The 17,690-nt window shown below is 36.0% G+C and overlaps 2 protein-coding genes across 2 annotated transcripts in view; both read right to left on the bottom strand.

Annotated features, from left to right (window-relative positions):
- The window catches only part of LOC126875445 (golgin subfamily A member 6-like protein 6), a 224,919-nt gene that overhangs the window by 194,475 nt on the left and 12,754 nt on the right, over positions 1-17,690 (bottom strand). The window lies entirely within an intron of this gene.
- LOC126875444 (zinc finger protein Helios-like) lies at positions 8,105-13,003 on the bottom strand. Its single transcript, XM_050638361.1, has 3 exons — positions 12,914-13,003; positions 12,402-12,518; positions 8,105-9,704 (listed from the first exon to the last, which is right to left on the bottom strand). The coding sequence occupies exons 2-3, from the start codon at positions 12,474-12,476 to the stop codon at positions 8,376-8,378; spliced, it is 1,404 nt and encodes a 467-aa protein (XP_050494318.1). The 5' UTR covers positions 12,477-12,518; positions 12,914-13,003; the 3' UTR covers positions 8,105-8,375.

Below are 17,690 nucleotides of genomic sequence, written 5' to 3'. Positions count from 1 at the left end.
CTTTAGGTAACTAGATCTTAGTGTTTATAATGTCCCTCCGGCTAGCTGATCACGTGCTGTGGAGACGCGTCGGCATCTGGTAACCATCATACCCGAAGAATAGGATCAGCGTGTGGCGAGCCACGGGACAGAAACCGTTGGAATGTTTACTGTTGCGTGTCGCTACAAATATTTCTTTTAAGGAGAGCTATATAATTGCTTCATACCTGTGTTAGGTGCACCTTCCTGCCGTGACCGTAGCTACGTTCAGCGACCCGTCATATCACTTCGATCCCAAGCCCACTGCCATAAACCTCGGACACCCATGCTCGGATTAGAATATAATCAACTGTTCCTCAGTTTTATTATTTAAGTGTAGCTATAATAAAAAGTCTGGACTAAAGTATCGGGACCTTCCCTAACGTTCCAAAAAAAGGGCCCGATGCCCTTTCATTTCCGACGTATATATTACGAAATGGCCCTAATTAGATTATTGAGGTTCGTGCGATCAAAATGATATTAAATATGGCTACATTTCACCAACAGTCTTTAACTAAATTAAAGAAATACGTAATACGTGACTGAGACACTATCATATATAGTATCTTACTGCAATTTAGCTATTCTATCTCATTCGCACTAACCTTTAATACGCGCATGGTTACGTACCATAGAGTACGACAGAGTGAATAGAAGTCGGGTAATTTGGTTCTATCCTTAAACAGTCACCTCCTCGGATATGTGGCCACGCGCAGATCCGATCGTTGGCTATATATGCGGGCATTACGCTGAGGGAAAAGTAATTCTTAGAGGAATCAAAATTACAGGATGTAGCAAGTTCCTAAGTAGCTGTACGTATATAAGAAATTCGTAAACAATATAGTGCAGTAACTCCCATGCTTCTGAGCCGTCGTGTTAGTCCTCTTTCCAGTAAGGCTTAGTACTTGGTAACGCTGGTAAATGTACAGATAGTAGTCGATCTCTGCGATTTCGGAGATTTTTAAATATGTTGTGAGGGGAGAGAGAGCACGACTCTGAACAACTCTTTCCTTTTTCTAAATACATATAACCGACTAAGCGGTATCGCTTAATTACCGATTAGTTAGATCGCGGCGTATTTCTGATTCCGCAACTTACATGCCAAACGGAAAATACGGCACACGAATTTCATTCGTGTGTAAGCAATCGTGCGCTCCAGTGAAGTGATTCAGAGAAGTGTTACGAATAGTGATAGTGAGGGGAAGTCAAACAATGCAGCAGCAGATACCAACAATCAAGATTGCAATCAAAGGAGAAAAGTATTACATGAACGGGTCGGTAGATTTACCAGGCTTAAAACAACAGCAGCAAAATAACAACAATCAAAACGATATAGCTACAGAAAAAATAGAAGAGCCGTGGAGACAGGAGGAGACAAGGACGAAAACTGGAAGCTAGCAAAGACTAGCAAAAAACGTAAAATAATTCCAAGCACAAGTGCCGCAGGAAATCTACACACAGAAAAGCAGCGATGGCTGCAAGAATTACCATTTACAAACTCCTTCGTCTCATTAACGGAAGAAATAGACGACGACCCAACAACCAAAAACACAACTCAATCAACACACATTACAAAACCACCACCAATATTTGTTGAGACCCAGATAATAGACCAGCTTGTTGATCGACTAAACGATATAGTTGGGAAGGAAAATTACACAATAAAAGAAACAAAATTAGAACAAGTAAAAATTCAAACAAACACCCCAGAAAATTAGAGGAAAGTGATAAAAGAATTAAAGGAAAAAAAATGCTATATACCACACGTACCAGCTCAAAACGGACAGAAGCTACAAATTAGTTATAACAGGATTACGTCCAAAAATTAACACGAAAAAATTAAGTGATGAATTAGTAAAAATTGGCCATCAAACAAGAGCAATAAACAATATGACAAAATCGAAGCAACCATTACCATTATTCTTAATAGAACTTGAACCTAGAACCAATAACAAGGAAATTTATGAAATCAAAAAAATTCTAAATACAATAGTAACAGTGGAACCACCACGCTACAAAAAAGATATACCACAATGCATGCGATGCCAACAATACGGTCACACAAAAACTTATTGTAACAGAAGCCCGGCATGTGTTAAATGTGCAAAAAATCACTTAACAATACACTGCCCATACACAGGAAAAATAGAAGAAGTTAGATGTTACAATTGTAACGGAAACCACCCAGCCAGCTATAAAGGATGTGATATATGATATATGATATGATGTGAATATGAACCAAAAGCTATAAACAGAGCCATAGATCCCCAAGGTAATCGAAGCTATGCGCAAGTAACCCAAGACATTGGACAAGCAATGCTCACAAATAATCAGAATCAAAGCAAGAACATCGAAGAAGTGAGCTAGACACAATACTAAGGCAACAAGTACAACAAACAACAGTCATGTTACATCTACTCACAAACTTGCTAAGTAAAAAATAGAGATGGATATGTTGAAAATAGCAGCCTGGAACTCCAATGGCTTGCAACAGCGAGCCCACGAAACTAAAACATTTTTGTATGAAAATAATATTGATATACTACTTGTCTCAGAAACACATTTCACTCTAAAAGGTTACATGAAAATACCGTATTACGCCATCTACGACACCAAACACCCTTCAGGTAAAGCAGTAATAATAAAAAATGACATCAAGCATCACTTACATAGTCAATCAAATCAAGAACACTTACAAGCAACCACTGTCACAATACAAACCAATGTAGTATCGTGGACGAAAGGCCTAAGAAATATCGGGCGAACTATGAACAATGTCGCGAGAGCCGAGGCGTCGTCGGGCCCATCAATGTGTCATCGGTCTTTTCAAGTGCATAGTTTCGTGGAAAAGACCTACGTGACCCTGGCCACGAGCGCCTGCAGAACACGTGTGCGGTGGGCCTAGGAAAAAGACAACAGAATGCGGCAACGGCCAGAGCGTGAGTCGAGAAACAGAGTGCGAGTCGAGAAGCAGAGTGCGAGCTGAGCGGAGACAGAGGTTGCGAGTGGCGTTGCCGAGAGAGTGTGGATTGCGCTGTTTTCTGTGCGTTTGGCGTGAATAGTTCAGGTTGAACAACAATCGTCTTTTTCTGTCTGATTAACATCTCTATTGTCCACTCTTTTTAAACACATTATATCACGATATTACACCAATGACAATTACTTCTAAATATCAGCAGTATATGTGCCTCCGAGACACAAAATGACACTTAAAAAATGGGAAGAGTACTTCCAACCCTTAGGCGACAAATATATAGCAGCAGGAGACTTTAATGCAAAGCACACATTATGGGGTTCGAGAATTAACACACCGAGAGGTAGAACATTAGAAAAATACATTAGAAGCAGCAACCTCAACGTACTATCTACAGGAAAACCAACTTACTGGTCGACAGACCTCGATAAAATACCTGACCTGTTGGATTTTGCAGTAACAAAAGGACTAAACGTAAGCCAATTAAAAATAACAACCAGCCTTGAGCTTAACTCCGACCATACACCAATTATATTAGAATATATAAGCAAACCATTACTTTATAACAAGTCAGAGTCGCTTTGCAATAAAAACTGGCAAAAATCTAAATTAAGCATAATGAATAAACTAAATATATACAAAACAATAATCAAACCAATCTGTACATATGGAGTCCCACTATGGGGGACGGCAGCAATGAGTCACATAAATAAAATAGAAACAGAGCAAGCAAAAATTTTAAGGACAATAGTTAACGCTCCATGGTACGTCAGAAATGAAGACTTACGAAAAGATTTAAAAATTCCAACAGCCAAAGAGGAAATCGATAGATATGCAAAAAAGTATAAAGGAAGACTTGTAACACACCCAAACCATATGGTTGCTGAATCGAATAAAACCATAATAGAAAGAAGACTGAAGAAGAAGCATCCCACAGACCTCACAATAGAAATAAAATATAAACAACTTGGAAGATGGAACCTCGCTAGGGTTAACCATCCACATGTTATATTATTATACCACTAAGCTATAATTTTTTACCAAATGTCCTACTGGACAAATTGTAAAATTTAAATTAAATAAATAAAAAAAAAAACGAATTTCATTCGGGGCCGAGGTGAAAATAGCGTGACTGAAGGACGACAAGATAACAGAGGCACGTTAGAGCACGCCGTTGATATTATACCCGTGTTGTATGTGACGTTCTCAGGGAACGTGCATGGAATGGGCCGGCACCCATATTCCGGATCTCCTCCGTTGAAATTCAATTCTCGTTAACTTACCGTGCCGCAATTGAAACGCAATACAACCGTCGACCTGATAAATATGGCTAGTGTCACGTCCCGCGCTGCGCACGCGCCGTAACGTAGGCTAAAACTACCAATAGCGCGAGTGAGCGTTCCAATTTGAAATTTAAATGAATTTTAACAATTTGTATATAAACCAAATTCGAACCTCACAACCCCCACGGAATAACCCGTCACATGACAACCCCTTCACGGTAGACCTAAATATAAATAAGCGTAGCGGCATAGAAGAAGCGGTAATAATTCCTTAGTTTTAGAGTAGTTAATTCCTCAGTTTTGGGTGATTAGTTTTCTCAGTTCTTGGTGATTAACTGCTTGGTTCTTGGCGATCAGTTCCCATTTCCTGGCAAGTAATTTCTTGTTCATAGCGACTAATTCTTAATTCCTCTAGCTCTTAATTTCTCAATTCCTTTGTTTTTTAATTCTTCAGTTCCTTAGTTTTCAGCTCTTAATTCCTTTAGCTCTTAGTTTTGCTCTCAGCTTTTAGGTTCTTTAGTCCTTTAGTTCTTTAGCTTTTAGTTCTTTGTTTTATTAGTTTCCAATTCTTGTTAGTCTTGTTAATCGACGTGTTTGTATTTGTCAATTTGTAAACTATTGGAAATCTATCGAAATTAAAATCTTGTAATTAATAAGAGCGAAACGTATTGCGAACGATTGTAACTCCGAGCATTCGAAATTTCAACGACTATTCTGTCAATATCCAATTAGAATACGAATAAACATTTTTTTTTGTGAAGAATATTTGTCTAATAATATAGCAGGATTAAACGAACATTTATTTTCACCAATTTTAATCCCCTTCCGTGCCAGTACTCCTGCGCATAGCAGGTTAGCCGAAACGTGGAGTTTAATTTCAAATCGCATTAAATAACAGACAATACTACAATTTAATCTAAATTCAAAAATTAACGGCAACGCAACCAAAACGAGCCAGACAAAACGTAACACTAGCCTCTCTCTCACCCTAATTTTGATCGGACACCTCTGGATTTTATCAAAATTTCCTTTACCTTTTCCTTTAGGATATGTATTGGGCAAAGGTCCATTTTTCTTTAAAGTGCTTTCTATTTTGCCATTAAAATCTATAATGTAGTAAAATGTTTTCTCTACTTTTCGTTCGTGTTTCACTTTAGGTGATCTTCGGCAACATTGAACAACTTTGCATAAGTTACCACACCGATGAAACTTTACTCGAGATTATAACTGGTGGAGTTCTCTTTGGAATTCCTCTAATTCGATGTACTTTTCTTTTCTTCTTTTCCACTCGAACGATCCATCTTAACATACTTCAGATTAAATTCGATAGAAGCTTCGGTTTAAATTTCTAAATCCTGGTTATTGGCAGAATCTGTAAAATTGTATTTCTTCTGACACAAAGACGCTTCATGTTTCCATAGAGAGGATTTGTTTTAGCGCAGTCACTGCTGATCGATCATCGCGGTGAAAACAGGATGGAACAGCATAACCCGACAAATACGTCGTTATTTTCTCGTTGATGGTTCAACAAAAACGTAGCTTCAATCTTCTAATTAACGTTGCTTGTACAAAACGTCTCGAATCAAAGTGCTGTATTCAAGTTCACCCTATTTCGAGTCCCGAGTATACAAAGACATAATTTTAACTTCATGTCTCGTCTTTTAATTAACGCGAGTCATACACAACGTTCCGAATGCGAGAGTGTTGGTTCGTACAGCAACAAAGGTTGTACGACTGTCGTAGTTTACACGGGGAAAGAGTTTACATTATTTTCTGGAAAATGTAATTTATTAAAGAATACCTACACTTTTAGAAACAGTACACATCGTACTACTAAAATCTACAAATTTCCCGAGCAATCTATTAAGTTTACAAGCTTTCTAAGTTTTAGAAAATACAAACGTTAGCTCTTATAACTGCTCAACTGTTCGTTTCGTTGTACGCCAGAACCGGTGAAAGCTCGTAAAAATAGTTCATTTTCCCGCTGTGAAACAACCAATTTATTCGATTACACGCTGCAACTATTCTGTGATATAAACGTCAATTCTTATGTCTTTATAGAAATTCTAATACGACAATTTTCATTCGCGCTTTCATAGCGATACATATCGTTCTTGGTCTCATGTTCCTCCCGATTATCGTATTGTACGACCGGCACTGTGATGGAAATTGAAATATTTATTTACTTAATATTTAACGTAAAATTAAAATTGCACATTACAAAACATTATCGTTCCCGTACAATTATCATTCGACGTCATTAATCGATAGCTGGGTAAGTAAATAGATCATCTCATAATGAAAATTGTAATTACGATCCATATTTAAATTAGTCATCTGTCAAATATGAAACATATCATATAATCATTCCACGTGTGATAAACGAAATGAATTTTTTTTAAATCTCAATATCAAATTCAATAATAGGTTTATCCATTTTTTAACGGATGTTGTAATTATTATATCGAGCGGACGTTTAAACGAATAATCATACCGAATAAACATTGCAATAGAAGAAAAATGACCAATATCAGATCAATTAAGAAAAGAAATTGCAACATTTACTTACCCTCGCTTCATTTATTTTCTAACTTCTTCAAACATTTACGCTGACCAAAAACAATTTATAAAATATGAAGATCCGCAAACGCGCACGTCGAACGAAAAACTCGCTTTAACAAAAACTTTTACAATAATGAAATGGGGTAGTGATCAACGTACTTGATAAAATACACACGTACGCACGCATGCACACGCGTTCAAAGAAAAGCAGACAAATTTATTACTCGATTTATCATAATTTTCATTAAGCTGCTTCAATCGGCACTTAGTAAACGATACGATAACGCGATTAGATCTCTTTATCTCTTATGTGAACAAAACGATGTATATTAAATAAAGTTAGAGACAGAATGGAATATCTAGTTCGCTCGTTTTCTGGCTGGTCGTCTAGCCTAGAATGCTTGACATATTCTGCTTCAACAAACTGAGACCATCGCAAACAATGAACAGGAAGCGCCTAAGGCTGACACCCAAACTTCACTCAATGCTCGATGTTTGAGCCGAGCGCAGTTCGTACTAGGTCAGAAGCGTCGATTTGTCTTGTATAGTATATTTCAACAAATATCGATACATTTCATGCGTGTCATGGAAAATGCGAATACATGACTTAAAGAACACTTCGAAATCATTTGCTTCGTGTGTGTGTGTGTGTACTTGGCGTGTTTATTGTACGTCTCAATCTAGCCCGATTCTTCAGTATAATAGCGTGAAAATTGATTTTGAAACGACCTATAAATCAAAGAATTAAATATTCTCTATGCTTTTATTTTATGATTATCTTAATTTATCCAAAGAATCATGAACACATGCGAAAAGTCTGATCCAATATATCGCGGTCGCGCGCCTCGCGGGCGAATCGTGCGAATGAACGTGTAGCTTATTTGCGTGGAGATGTGATTCGTAGCTGAAGCCTTCGTTACAAGTATCGCATTTGTAAGGGTACAATTTCCATGATTCGTCCGGATAATGCTCCAACTTGTACATTCCTTGAAACGATTTACCACATATTGCGCATAAAAAATCATTGCCCTTGTAATAATACGTGTCATGCTCGACTAAACGTTCGTAGGATTCGAATAACAAATGGCATATATTACAGATTGGTTTATCTTCCACAGCGCAATCGGAATTCAACACCAGCCTAGAATCTTGCCCAATATGCAAATGTCGTTCGTGAATTTGAAGACTCTGTTTCTTAACAAATCCTTGATCGCAGAACTTACAAAAGAATTTGTAGTTTGTAGTTGTACCGAACACGAAGGCGCATGAGTAGCAAGCATGTGAAACTGTAAGAATCTTTTAATGGAAAACATCGTGTTACAAACGTTACACTTTTCTGTGGCTGTTTGGCGATAGGTGCGTTCGTGTATGCACAAATTTTTAAGTGTTCAGAATTGTGTTCCACAAGTAGTGCAAGGAATCGTGTCAGCTTTCAAAGGCAAGTTACATGTCGAGCTTGTTTCACGAAAACCTTCAAATTCCTCTTTCACATTTTTCGATACTGCTTGCTTGAAAGCGTCTTCGTTTTCCTTTTCCTTTTAGTTTTCGTCTTCGTCTTCGCCTGACACAAAACTAGTAGGCTCCAAGAATTTGTCGCATTTCTCCAAACGGACCACGCATTCTTTATACTTAACTTCAGGTGCAGATCTTCTACTTTGGTCAAATATATAGGGGAACTTGTTTGTTTTAAAAGATTGTCTTGATCTTCCAAAGGTCTCAAACTCCAATAAATCGTAAAAATCATATAAAGAAGAAAGACATCTATTCACTGACCTAAGGTTGTAAGGCGTATTGCGCGAGGTATTAGAGCTTCCAGGTTCAGCTTTTATTTCGTTCCTTAATAAAGATATCATTGTTTTTAAATTCACATGAGTTTGAACAAATGGTTGTTTCCTAACAGGAGATTCGATTCGCTCAACAGAAGTAGACATCTGAATAACTTCTGCAGCAGTTGATGTCTTGTTACTAAATGTGTCGAACGTTGAAGTTGGAATAATAGTCGCAGTAACAGGAATATTCTCCGTATCGATAACTTTTTCCGGGCTAACCCATATGTCATTCGGTTTGTCTTTGTACGTCGATATGAAGTCTGTAAGGACGGTCTGCTTCATCCTTTTCGACTGTGTACAATGCGAGTCGTTTAACCATTTCGGGTGCGTAGACTTGATATTGCTGTTCAAACCCTTGATGGATGTACTGTTTAAACTATTAGATGGTATCAAAGATATATTTATTGAGCTATCTACGTTTTTTGGGCAGGGACTGTGTGAAGTATTTGATTCTGCCATGGCTATACCATCCGAATGATTCGACTTTCCTAACGATTCAGCAGATGTTTTCGTGATTTTGCTTTCACCAGAAAATATTGCGTTCCCATGCGCATGGAATAAATGAGATTGGATATGTCTTTTAAAGGAAAACCTTCGGCTACAAAAATTACATCTATATCCAGACAATTGTTTCGTACGACATTGCTTCTTTAAATGACGTATCAAGGAAAAATGCATAGTGAAAATCGCAGTGCAATTATTACACTTAAATACATTACAGGTATATAATTTGTTATGCTGATCAAATAAATGTTTAGTTCGAAAAGTTAACAAACAAACGTTGCAACTTCTTCTGTTGTTTGAAGGTACTTTATGTTTACTTTTTCGTTTATCAGGATCCGATTTCTTATTTTCTAGATACGTACTTTCTTGAGGAAACGCGAATTCTTCATCTTCAGAATAAACGTCATCCGAAGATTCACCTTTAAACGTCGCTGTTTCATTTTCATTCCCTGTATTCGTATCAACTGGCGACAAATCATCGCAGATCTCCGGATCGATTGGCTCTTCTTTTATTCTTATTGCATAGTCAGAAGGCTGAAAAAAATATACAAACCTGACGTAACATTCTAAAAAACGAAAAATCTATGAAACAGTCCTAGCCTAGTAATTGAAGCCAATCGTGTCATAAATATCATGGGTTGGATAGAAAACTATGTATAGAGCTACAAAACTAGATAGTAGAAAGAACGCTTTATGACGCCATGTTTATGAGTTAGCCAGGTTCTACCATTAAAAGCATGAAAAACATAACTGCACAAATCCAGAATACTACATACATAAGAAGAGAGGTGTAAATTTTGTGTAAATTTACAGCTTCATTAGAATTGCTACGAAACTTTTCCTCAACTCCTAACATTTATCATAGGACATGGCCGATCGATATTTTCAAACTATTGTGTAGTGAAGTGGATTATATTCAACTTTCAATTATATTCAAATGGAAGAAAAATCAGATTCGCATACGATATTTTTAACATGGTTGTTTAACGTTATTTCATGAATGTATTCTTCCAAGTAACAAATTGGTACAAAGCAACGAGCGGTTCTTCTATATGTTTAACAAATTGTATATTATAAATGAGAAATGAAATATACGACAGAGCAACAAATACCATGCAAAACTCTAAAAATTCAATATCATTTGAAAATATAAAAAAACAACTCAAAAAGTTTACAAAAATCACCATGAATTGTTTAAAGTAGCAATATTTGTATCCAATTCGATGGAAAATATTGTAGAATCAATCGCGATCAGTAACCGGTGTGAGAAACAGTCAATGGTAGTAACTGGTCAAAAAGAAGGAAAACGTGACTGTCAACGGTGCTTACATACGCTGATACACTGATACGATGAACGCATCAACGTTTTTTGATCTTTTATGGTGTATATTGGCTTGCATCGATGCAGAAAGTAATATTATTTCCTTAATTGGTAGGCAAAGCCATTGGGTATATATTAAGTATATATTGATATACTGATGTCATTTCACGAGACTTTGGAGTCGATGCGTAGCGTCATTACGATACGTTTCAGCTATACAGGCTGCTCAACGAATTTTCTACGCTAGACTATACTAGAACTACTGTCCCGATGCTGTTCGGGCAGTAAGGGACATATGCAAAATTCCTCCCTTTCACTATGTTGCCAATTTGTATAAGAATATATATACACGCGGGTAAACGCACACGCGTATCTGCGCCTCGTTATAACTGTGTGCGGAAAAATTTTGTATATAAACTCACAGCAGCAATATTTTTCATAACGCATATAGCTTTAAACCTGGGCATAAGGTTACACGAGCGTTAAAACGGTCATATGTTTCACAGTCATTTCGTACGTACGTAGAAGTCACGGCATACGAGCGTCGTCTGTTTTGCAGAGCTGGCGGAACAATTACTCACGCCCTATCAGTGTGCTGACACGCAAATGGTCGAAGCGCTAAATTTCTAGTTCTCAAAAATAGCGATTGTTCTTGACTGTGGCGTAAACCATGCTTGACGGAACGTTCGCGACATTGTGTTGTAAAACTCCAATAATATTTCTTTTAATCTGAATCGATATCGAAGTGCGTTGAAAACTGTAAATAATTTGATTTATACAAATGATTTTTGCAATAACAAATGATTTATAATAAATAAATCTGAAAATCCTTGCACAAAATAGAAAAGTTTTCATTCCGATACAACTATTCGCTATAGAATAATCGCTGGACATACATAAAAAATACGTACTCATCGAACTGATAACGAATAACCAGCGATACGTTCGTGTGACCTGCTCTATTTAAAGTTATACGTTACAAAACGCCTCAGCTGAATTCAATGCCCGTATTTATATAAATACATCAGTGAACAGGTAGCGCACGTTCCCAGTGATGAACGTTCCTGGTACATCTGTGAGTATTAATCCATTATACGGCAATATATTTTTTACAACATACCTTGTTTCAACGCTCGTATGCTTCGACGCATTAATATGATGAAAATCTAATCTTTCTTACTAATCCACTTGGTATCGTACGAATAAATAGATAACATTTCACGATACAACAGCGATTTACATTAATATTACATAAAACATATTTATATATGTATAAATATCAATTTTATATTCTACAAGCCGAGGAAAATGAATAACAAATAATAATAACACAAATGGCAAACATAATCAGTGTACTAAATATTAACATATTAATGAAAATCATTTGTAACTCAATATTTCCATTTTTATAAAATAAAATATGTAAATGAAATTTAATTGTAAAATGATCACATTCGCATAAACTCATTACTCTACAACGGAGCAATTAAATATTATATTAATAACAATAATAAACACGGTTGCATCGATGCTAGACATTCTGCATTACTTTAGTATTTTTAATCCATGTATTATTATTGAGCCATAATATATAAAGTATAGACGCAAGAGATTATAGCGCGTTGGCCAAAGTAGTCTTATAATTGACAGATACATTATACAAAATTTTATGTACCATCGTGGAAATTCCTTTTAATTCAACAATTAAATTTCATTTCTATTACAAATCATAAGTTTGCGTCACAACGGCCAAAGAAGCAAATCTTACATTGTCATATTGAAATAGTTAAAGAAAGTGGTACATAAACATTAGCTTAATATGTTATATTAACCAAGATTTGTAGAAACAAAATACATTATTCAATACGGTCAAAGTTCACTTATCGAATGATGTTTCAAAAGGTACTTACGTCCATTTTGTTGTCCAATTTTATATCCATGGAGATTGCATAAACGGGCCGCACGTAAACTAACACTCGAGCCATTTGCTTTACGAAATTATTATTATTATTAGACAAACTGCTTGCCTGTGCACAAGGAAAATCTATGATTAGTGAGCAGTAGACTTTAATAATATCCTTAAAGAACAATTCGCGTTTTCCTTAAAATATGCCATAACTGCACGATAACAGTAGCAATTTGTAAATGAATATAGAAATTGTATGAGATACAGTTATCAAATACATTTAACAAAACTGTAATTATTTGATAAAAAGTCGTGAAATCAATGAAAAGCAGAAGACAATGGAAGATATTTCAGGTTAACGTGTCATACATGATCTTAAAAGTTGTTTACACTCTCTTATTATTCACTTATTATTCACTTGCATCCAGAACATGTTTTCCTTTGTTAATAGTTCGCGTCAAGATAGAATGTAAATTTTTTTATACACATATAAACATGCAAAGAGAGAGAAAATACCGTTCGAACTAGGACACCACCATGAGCAGCACTGTGGGCATTAAAATGGCATCCTCCACTAGTAGCAAACGTGACGCTCAGTTCAGATAGGTTCACACGTGGCTGCAGCGCATGCGTCTTACTGAGTAGATTTTCTGACTAACTTCACGTTATGTTCAATACAATTTTTTTGTTCACGTTTCTGTATAAACTCACGTTATATATGTATGTATATCTGTGCATCTAAAAAGCAACACCAACACACGTCAATGAATATCTGATTATTCCTGCATCATAAGTACCGCAAGCTTCGTATTCGTATACACAGGTTTGTAAACTCCAGTAGAGGGGGTAATGCTCTTAATATTCGGAAATGTGCTTTACAAATCGGCCGTTAGTCGCAGCGCTGGCATCGATTTGTTAACACCTTCGTTTGCAAAATTATGAAAAGCAGTTTAGTTTATATTCTTCACCTTTAGTGATAATTTTCATCAATATACTTAAAGTAGACATGCAGTATTTCACGTGATACAAAAGAATGTTGTTTAAATGAATGTAGTTTTACATAATGCTATAGAATTTAGTTATAGACACGATCGTGCTGCAGACACAAGAAGCGCTGCGCGGCGAAGTCTAACAAATCGATTCAAGTCCCTTACTCGAGAAATGCTTTCTGGCCCGTACATGGCAAATATATGCATACATACACAGGCGCGCGCGCACACACACACACACACGCACGCACGTACGCACGCACGCACGCACGCACACACACACACACACACATCTTCTTACTGTTGACTCTGTCAAAGGCTCATGAGATACCATTGGTTGTTAAAATATTTGTCAAAATATCTGTTTTATACTCTAGCGTTAAGAATAAGAATCCTATTGCTCAAGAAATTAAAATGAGGTTAAAGAAATGATTATTTGAACCCTATCGACAATTAACTTTTGCAGTCGGTAACTTACCGACAACATATTTATGTGTCAGGTTATCGATAGAATTTAGAGCGCGTAACAATTTTTCATTTGAATTAGCCATCGTTTTGAACAACAGAGATTATATTTACAGGTACAAAAAAAATGACTTTAACAGAGTTTAACAAACATAAGAGGTGTTGAGACACGCAAGATGCAATTGACAATGTTCTTGGGTTCGATAACGAATCCATGGTCAACGGGATAACTCTTTACTAGGCGTAGAATACATTTTAAGCACAAAATACGATTGCTGGGACGCTCAGTATAAACTGCTCGAAGTGTAACTTTCCAAGGCGATCGCACGAATAATAGACTGATGAAAATTTTCCTCGCTTTACAATCGCGTTCGTTTGTTAAATACTCGTTAGAAGCATCGAGAAAGTTCCAATCGCCGTTGCTAGGCAGTTTGTGCCTGGAGTTTTATTATTAATACAACGTGTGTCCCATTATATTGGCACCTCCGAGGTAAAATCACACGTGGCCAGGTCCGTTCTTGAAGCCGTATGCCGCCACAACCACATTTCTAGGGAGAACCTGCTAAGGAAATTCGAGGATTTGGGAATACAAATAATTGACTATATTTCCCACACAACAGTTATACATCTATATTACACTCTGAAGAACGTCTTGTACGCACGCTTGTCGCCAACCGACTATCCTAGATTCTTCTAACATCTGGCAACAGTCTTTTGTCTCCACTAAGACCTTGACGCCCTCTAACCCTTACACACACACTCTCATGTACAGTGTAAATGTATCACTTCCCTAACACGCCTCCTTACATTTATACTGTACACTTAATTTTATTTACATACTTGTCGAATTAACAAAATATTTAACATTTATCGCTTTATTTACATTTCTCTTATTTTACATTCATCCATGACCTAAACCTTTCAAATTTCTCTCTACACAGTGCCTTCGTAAAAATATTCGCAGTGTTTTCTTCTGTACTTACTTTTATTATGTTTATCTTATTTTCCTTTACGTACTCGTGAACGTAGTGGTAATGAACTTCGATGTGTTTAGAATTTTTTGTAAAAGTTCCGTGTTTTGCTATACTCATTACTCCAGAGTTATCCTCATAGATTTTTACAGGGTTATCGTCTACATTTACATCGAAGATTTTCATTAGTTCTCTGATAGTCATTACTTCGCTCACCGCTTCCGATAGAGCAACATACTCTGCATACGTCGAGGCTTTTGTCACACACCTTTGTTTTTTAGACTTCCATCCAATTACATTTCCATACAATCTAATTACATACCCAGAAGTCGATTTCCTATCTATATGATCTCCTGCCCAATCAGCGTCCACATAACAATCTATCGTTTCGCACTTTTCATTTCTTTTATAATGTAGCCCTAAATCTCTAGTCCGGTACAAATATTTCAATATTCGCAAGGCATATTTAAAATGTGTATCGTTACAACAATCTTGAAATCTACTCAGATAATTCACACTATAACTTATATCGGGTCTGGTATTTACACTAACATACAGCAATGCGCCAATTAAATTCTTGTATCCAATGTCCTCTCTATTTATCTCAGCTTTTTCAATTTTTAAGTTGGTCTCCATAGGTGTACAGTACAATTTGCTATTATGTAATTTATATTTGTTTGCTAATGATTCTATGTATTTCTTTTGGCTTAATCTCATTTCATTTTTTAAATAATCATACCCTATATTTATTCCAAGATATTCTTTTACTTCACCTAAATCTTTCATTTCAAATTTATCAGTTAATAATTTTTTTTACACTTTGTATCTTCCCTTTGTTTTTACTACAAATCAACAAATCGTCTACGTATATTAACAAATAAACAACATTTTCTCCCTATCCATAAGTATATAGGCACAGCTCTATATTGTTCTTTTTAAAACCTAATCTCGTCACACACTTATCAAAACACTCATACCAGTCCCTCGGACTTTCTTTTAACCTATAAAGCGCTTTCGATAATTTACAAACTCTTTTCGTTCCGTCCGCATATCCCTTTGGTTGATTTACATATACCTCCGAGGTTACTTCACCATTTAAAAAGGCAGTTTCTACATCCATTTGCTCAATTATTACTCCATTTTGACAACAATATGATAGCAATATCTTAAAGGTCTGATTACTCGCCACTGGAGAATATATGTCATCGGCTACGTTTCTTTGTTGAAATCCCCTTACCACTAATCTAGCCGTATACCTGTCCTCTGATTTTTTCGTGTAAACCCATTTTACATCTAATACTTCTTTGCCTTTTACCCTTTCTACCAATTTCCAAGATTTATTCTTATAGAGACATTCTATTTCATTTTCCATAGCCTGTTTCCAAACTTCATTATTTTCGTAACAAATCGCCTCCTCAAATGTACGAGGGCTATCTACTTTACAATAAATTGCATGAATCTCGCAAATATTTTCCATTTCTGGATACCTTACTAGAGTTTTCTTAATACGTGTAGATCTCCTAGTAGTGTTTGAGCTTTCAGTACTACTATCATTTTCATCTTCCCTACCTTCTAACTCTTCCTTATCCATATCATCCAATGAATAGTTATCTTCGCTATCATTTTTATCTGCCTCTAATGAATTTTCCTCAAAACCGATACATTTAGTGTCTGTTCTATGACCTCTACATGTCTAGCTATTGTTATTTTCCCACCTAATGAGACTCTGTATCCTACTTCACTATATCCTAATAGAATTCCCATATCTGCCTTCTTGTCCCAATTGGAAACTCTTTTTTGTTATGGCCTTCTTACAAAAACTTTACTTCCATATAGATGTAGATTTTTAACACTTGGTTTTCTCCCGAAGAATATTTCAAAAGGTGTCTTTCTTTCTATAGTATTCGCTAATATTCGATTTTTCAAGTATGCCGCTGTACAAACTATTTCCGGCCAGTACCTTTTATGTACTTTCGCTTCCGCTAACAAGCAACGCGCCATGTCCATCACTATTCTATTATACCTTTCCGCTGTCCCGTTTAATTCATGTACGTATGTTGGGCAATTATTTATTCTTATACCTTTATCCCTAGCAAATTTATAAATTCGATTATTTAAATATTCTTCGCCATTATCGCATCTTAATATTTTTAACCTCTTGCCCGTTAAATTTTCGGCTTCATTTACGAACTGTACGAAAGAATCAAAGACCTCATCTTTTGATTTTATACAATAGATCCTAGCTATTTTACTATAATCATCGATAAATGAAATGAAATATTTTTCTCCATTGAATCCGGTGGTCTTAAAGGGACCACATACGTCCGTATGAATAATTTCCACTATTTCCCTAGCCTTAGTTCGATTATTTTTGAAAGGTGAGTTATGCATTTTGCTTTCTATACACACCCTACATTTCAAAAGTTCCTTTTCAAATTCATTCGGTATGCCAGTCACTAGCTGCTCTTTACCCAAAATCTCTAAATATTTAAAATTTACGTGTCCTAGCATCCTATGCCATCTTTCCTTTTTACTCATACCACTACGTTCGGCGCTGTTTACTAAGTGCTTCTTCCCTTTCAATATACTTTTTATTCTATATGTCCCATTCTCTTTGAACGCTACAGCTGTAAGTTTATTATCCTCATCTATTACTTTCGCAATATTTCCTTTGGAAATAACCGTATTCTTATTGTCTGTTAGTTTACCTAAACTAATCAAATTTGCGGACATTTCTTTCGCGTAAAATACTTTCCTCATATTTATTTCATTTTGTTTTCCGAATGCTTCAAAATAACTTATAACATTCCCAACTTTTGTCGCTTTTATCGGTCTATTATCGCCTAAATATATATTTACCGGTTCTTT

This window comes from Bombus huntii, chromosome 18 (assembly GCF_024542735.1).
Source record: "Bombus huntii isolate Logan2020A chromosome 18, iyBomHunt1.1, whole genome shotgun sequence".
Taxonomy (NCBI): Eukaryota; Metazoa; Arthropoda; class Insecta; order Hymenoptera; family Apidae; genus Bombus; species Bombus huntii.
This window is presented reverse-complemented; position numbering and strand designations above follow the sequence as displayed.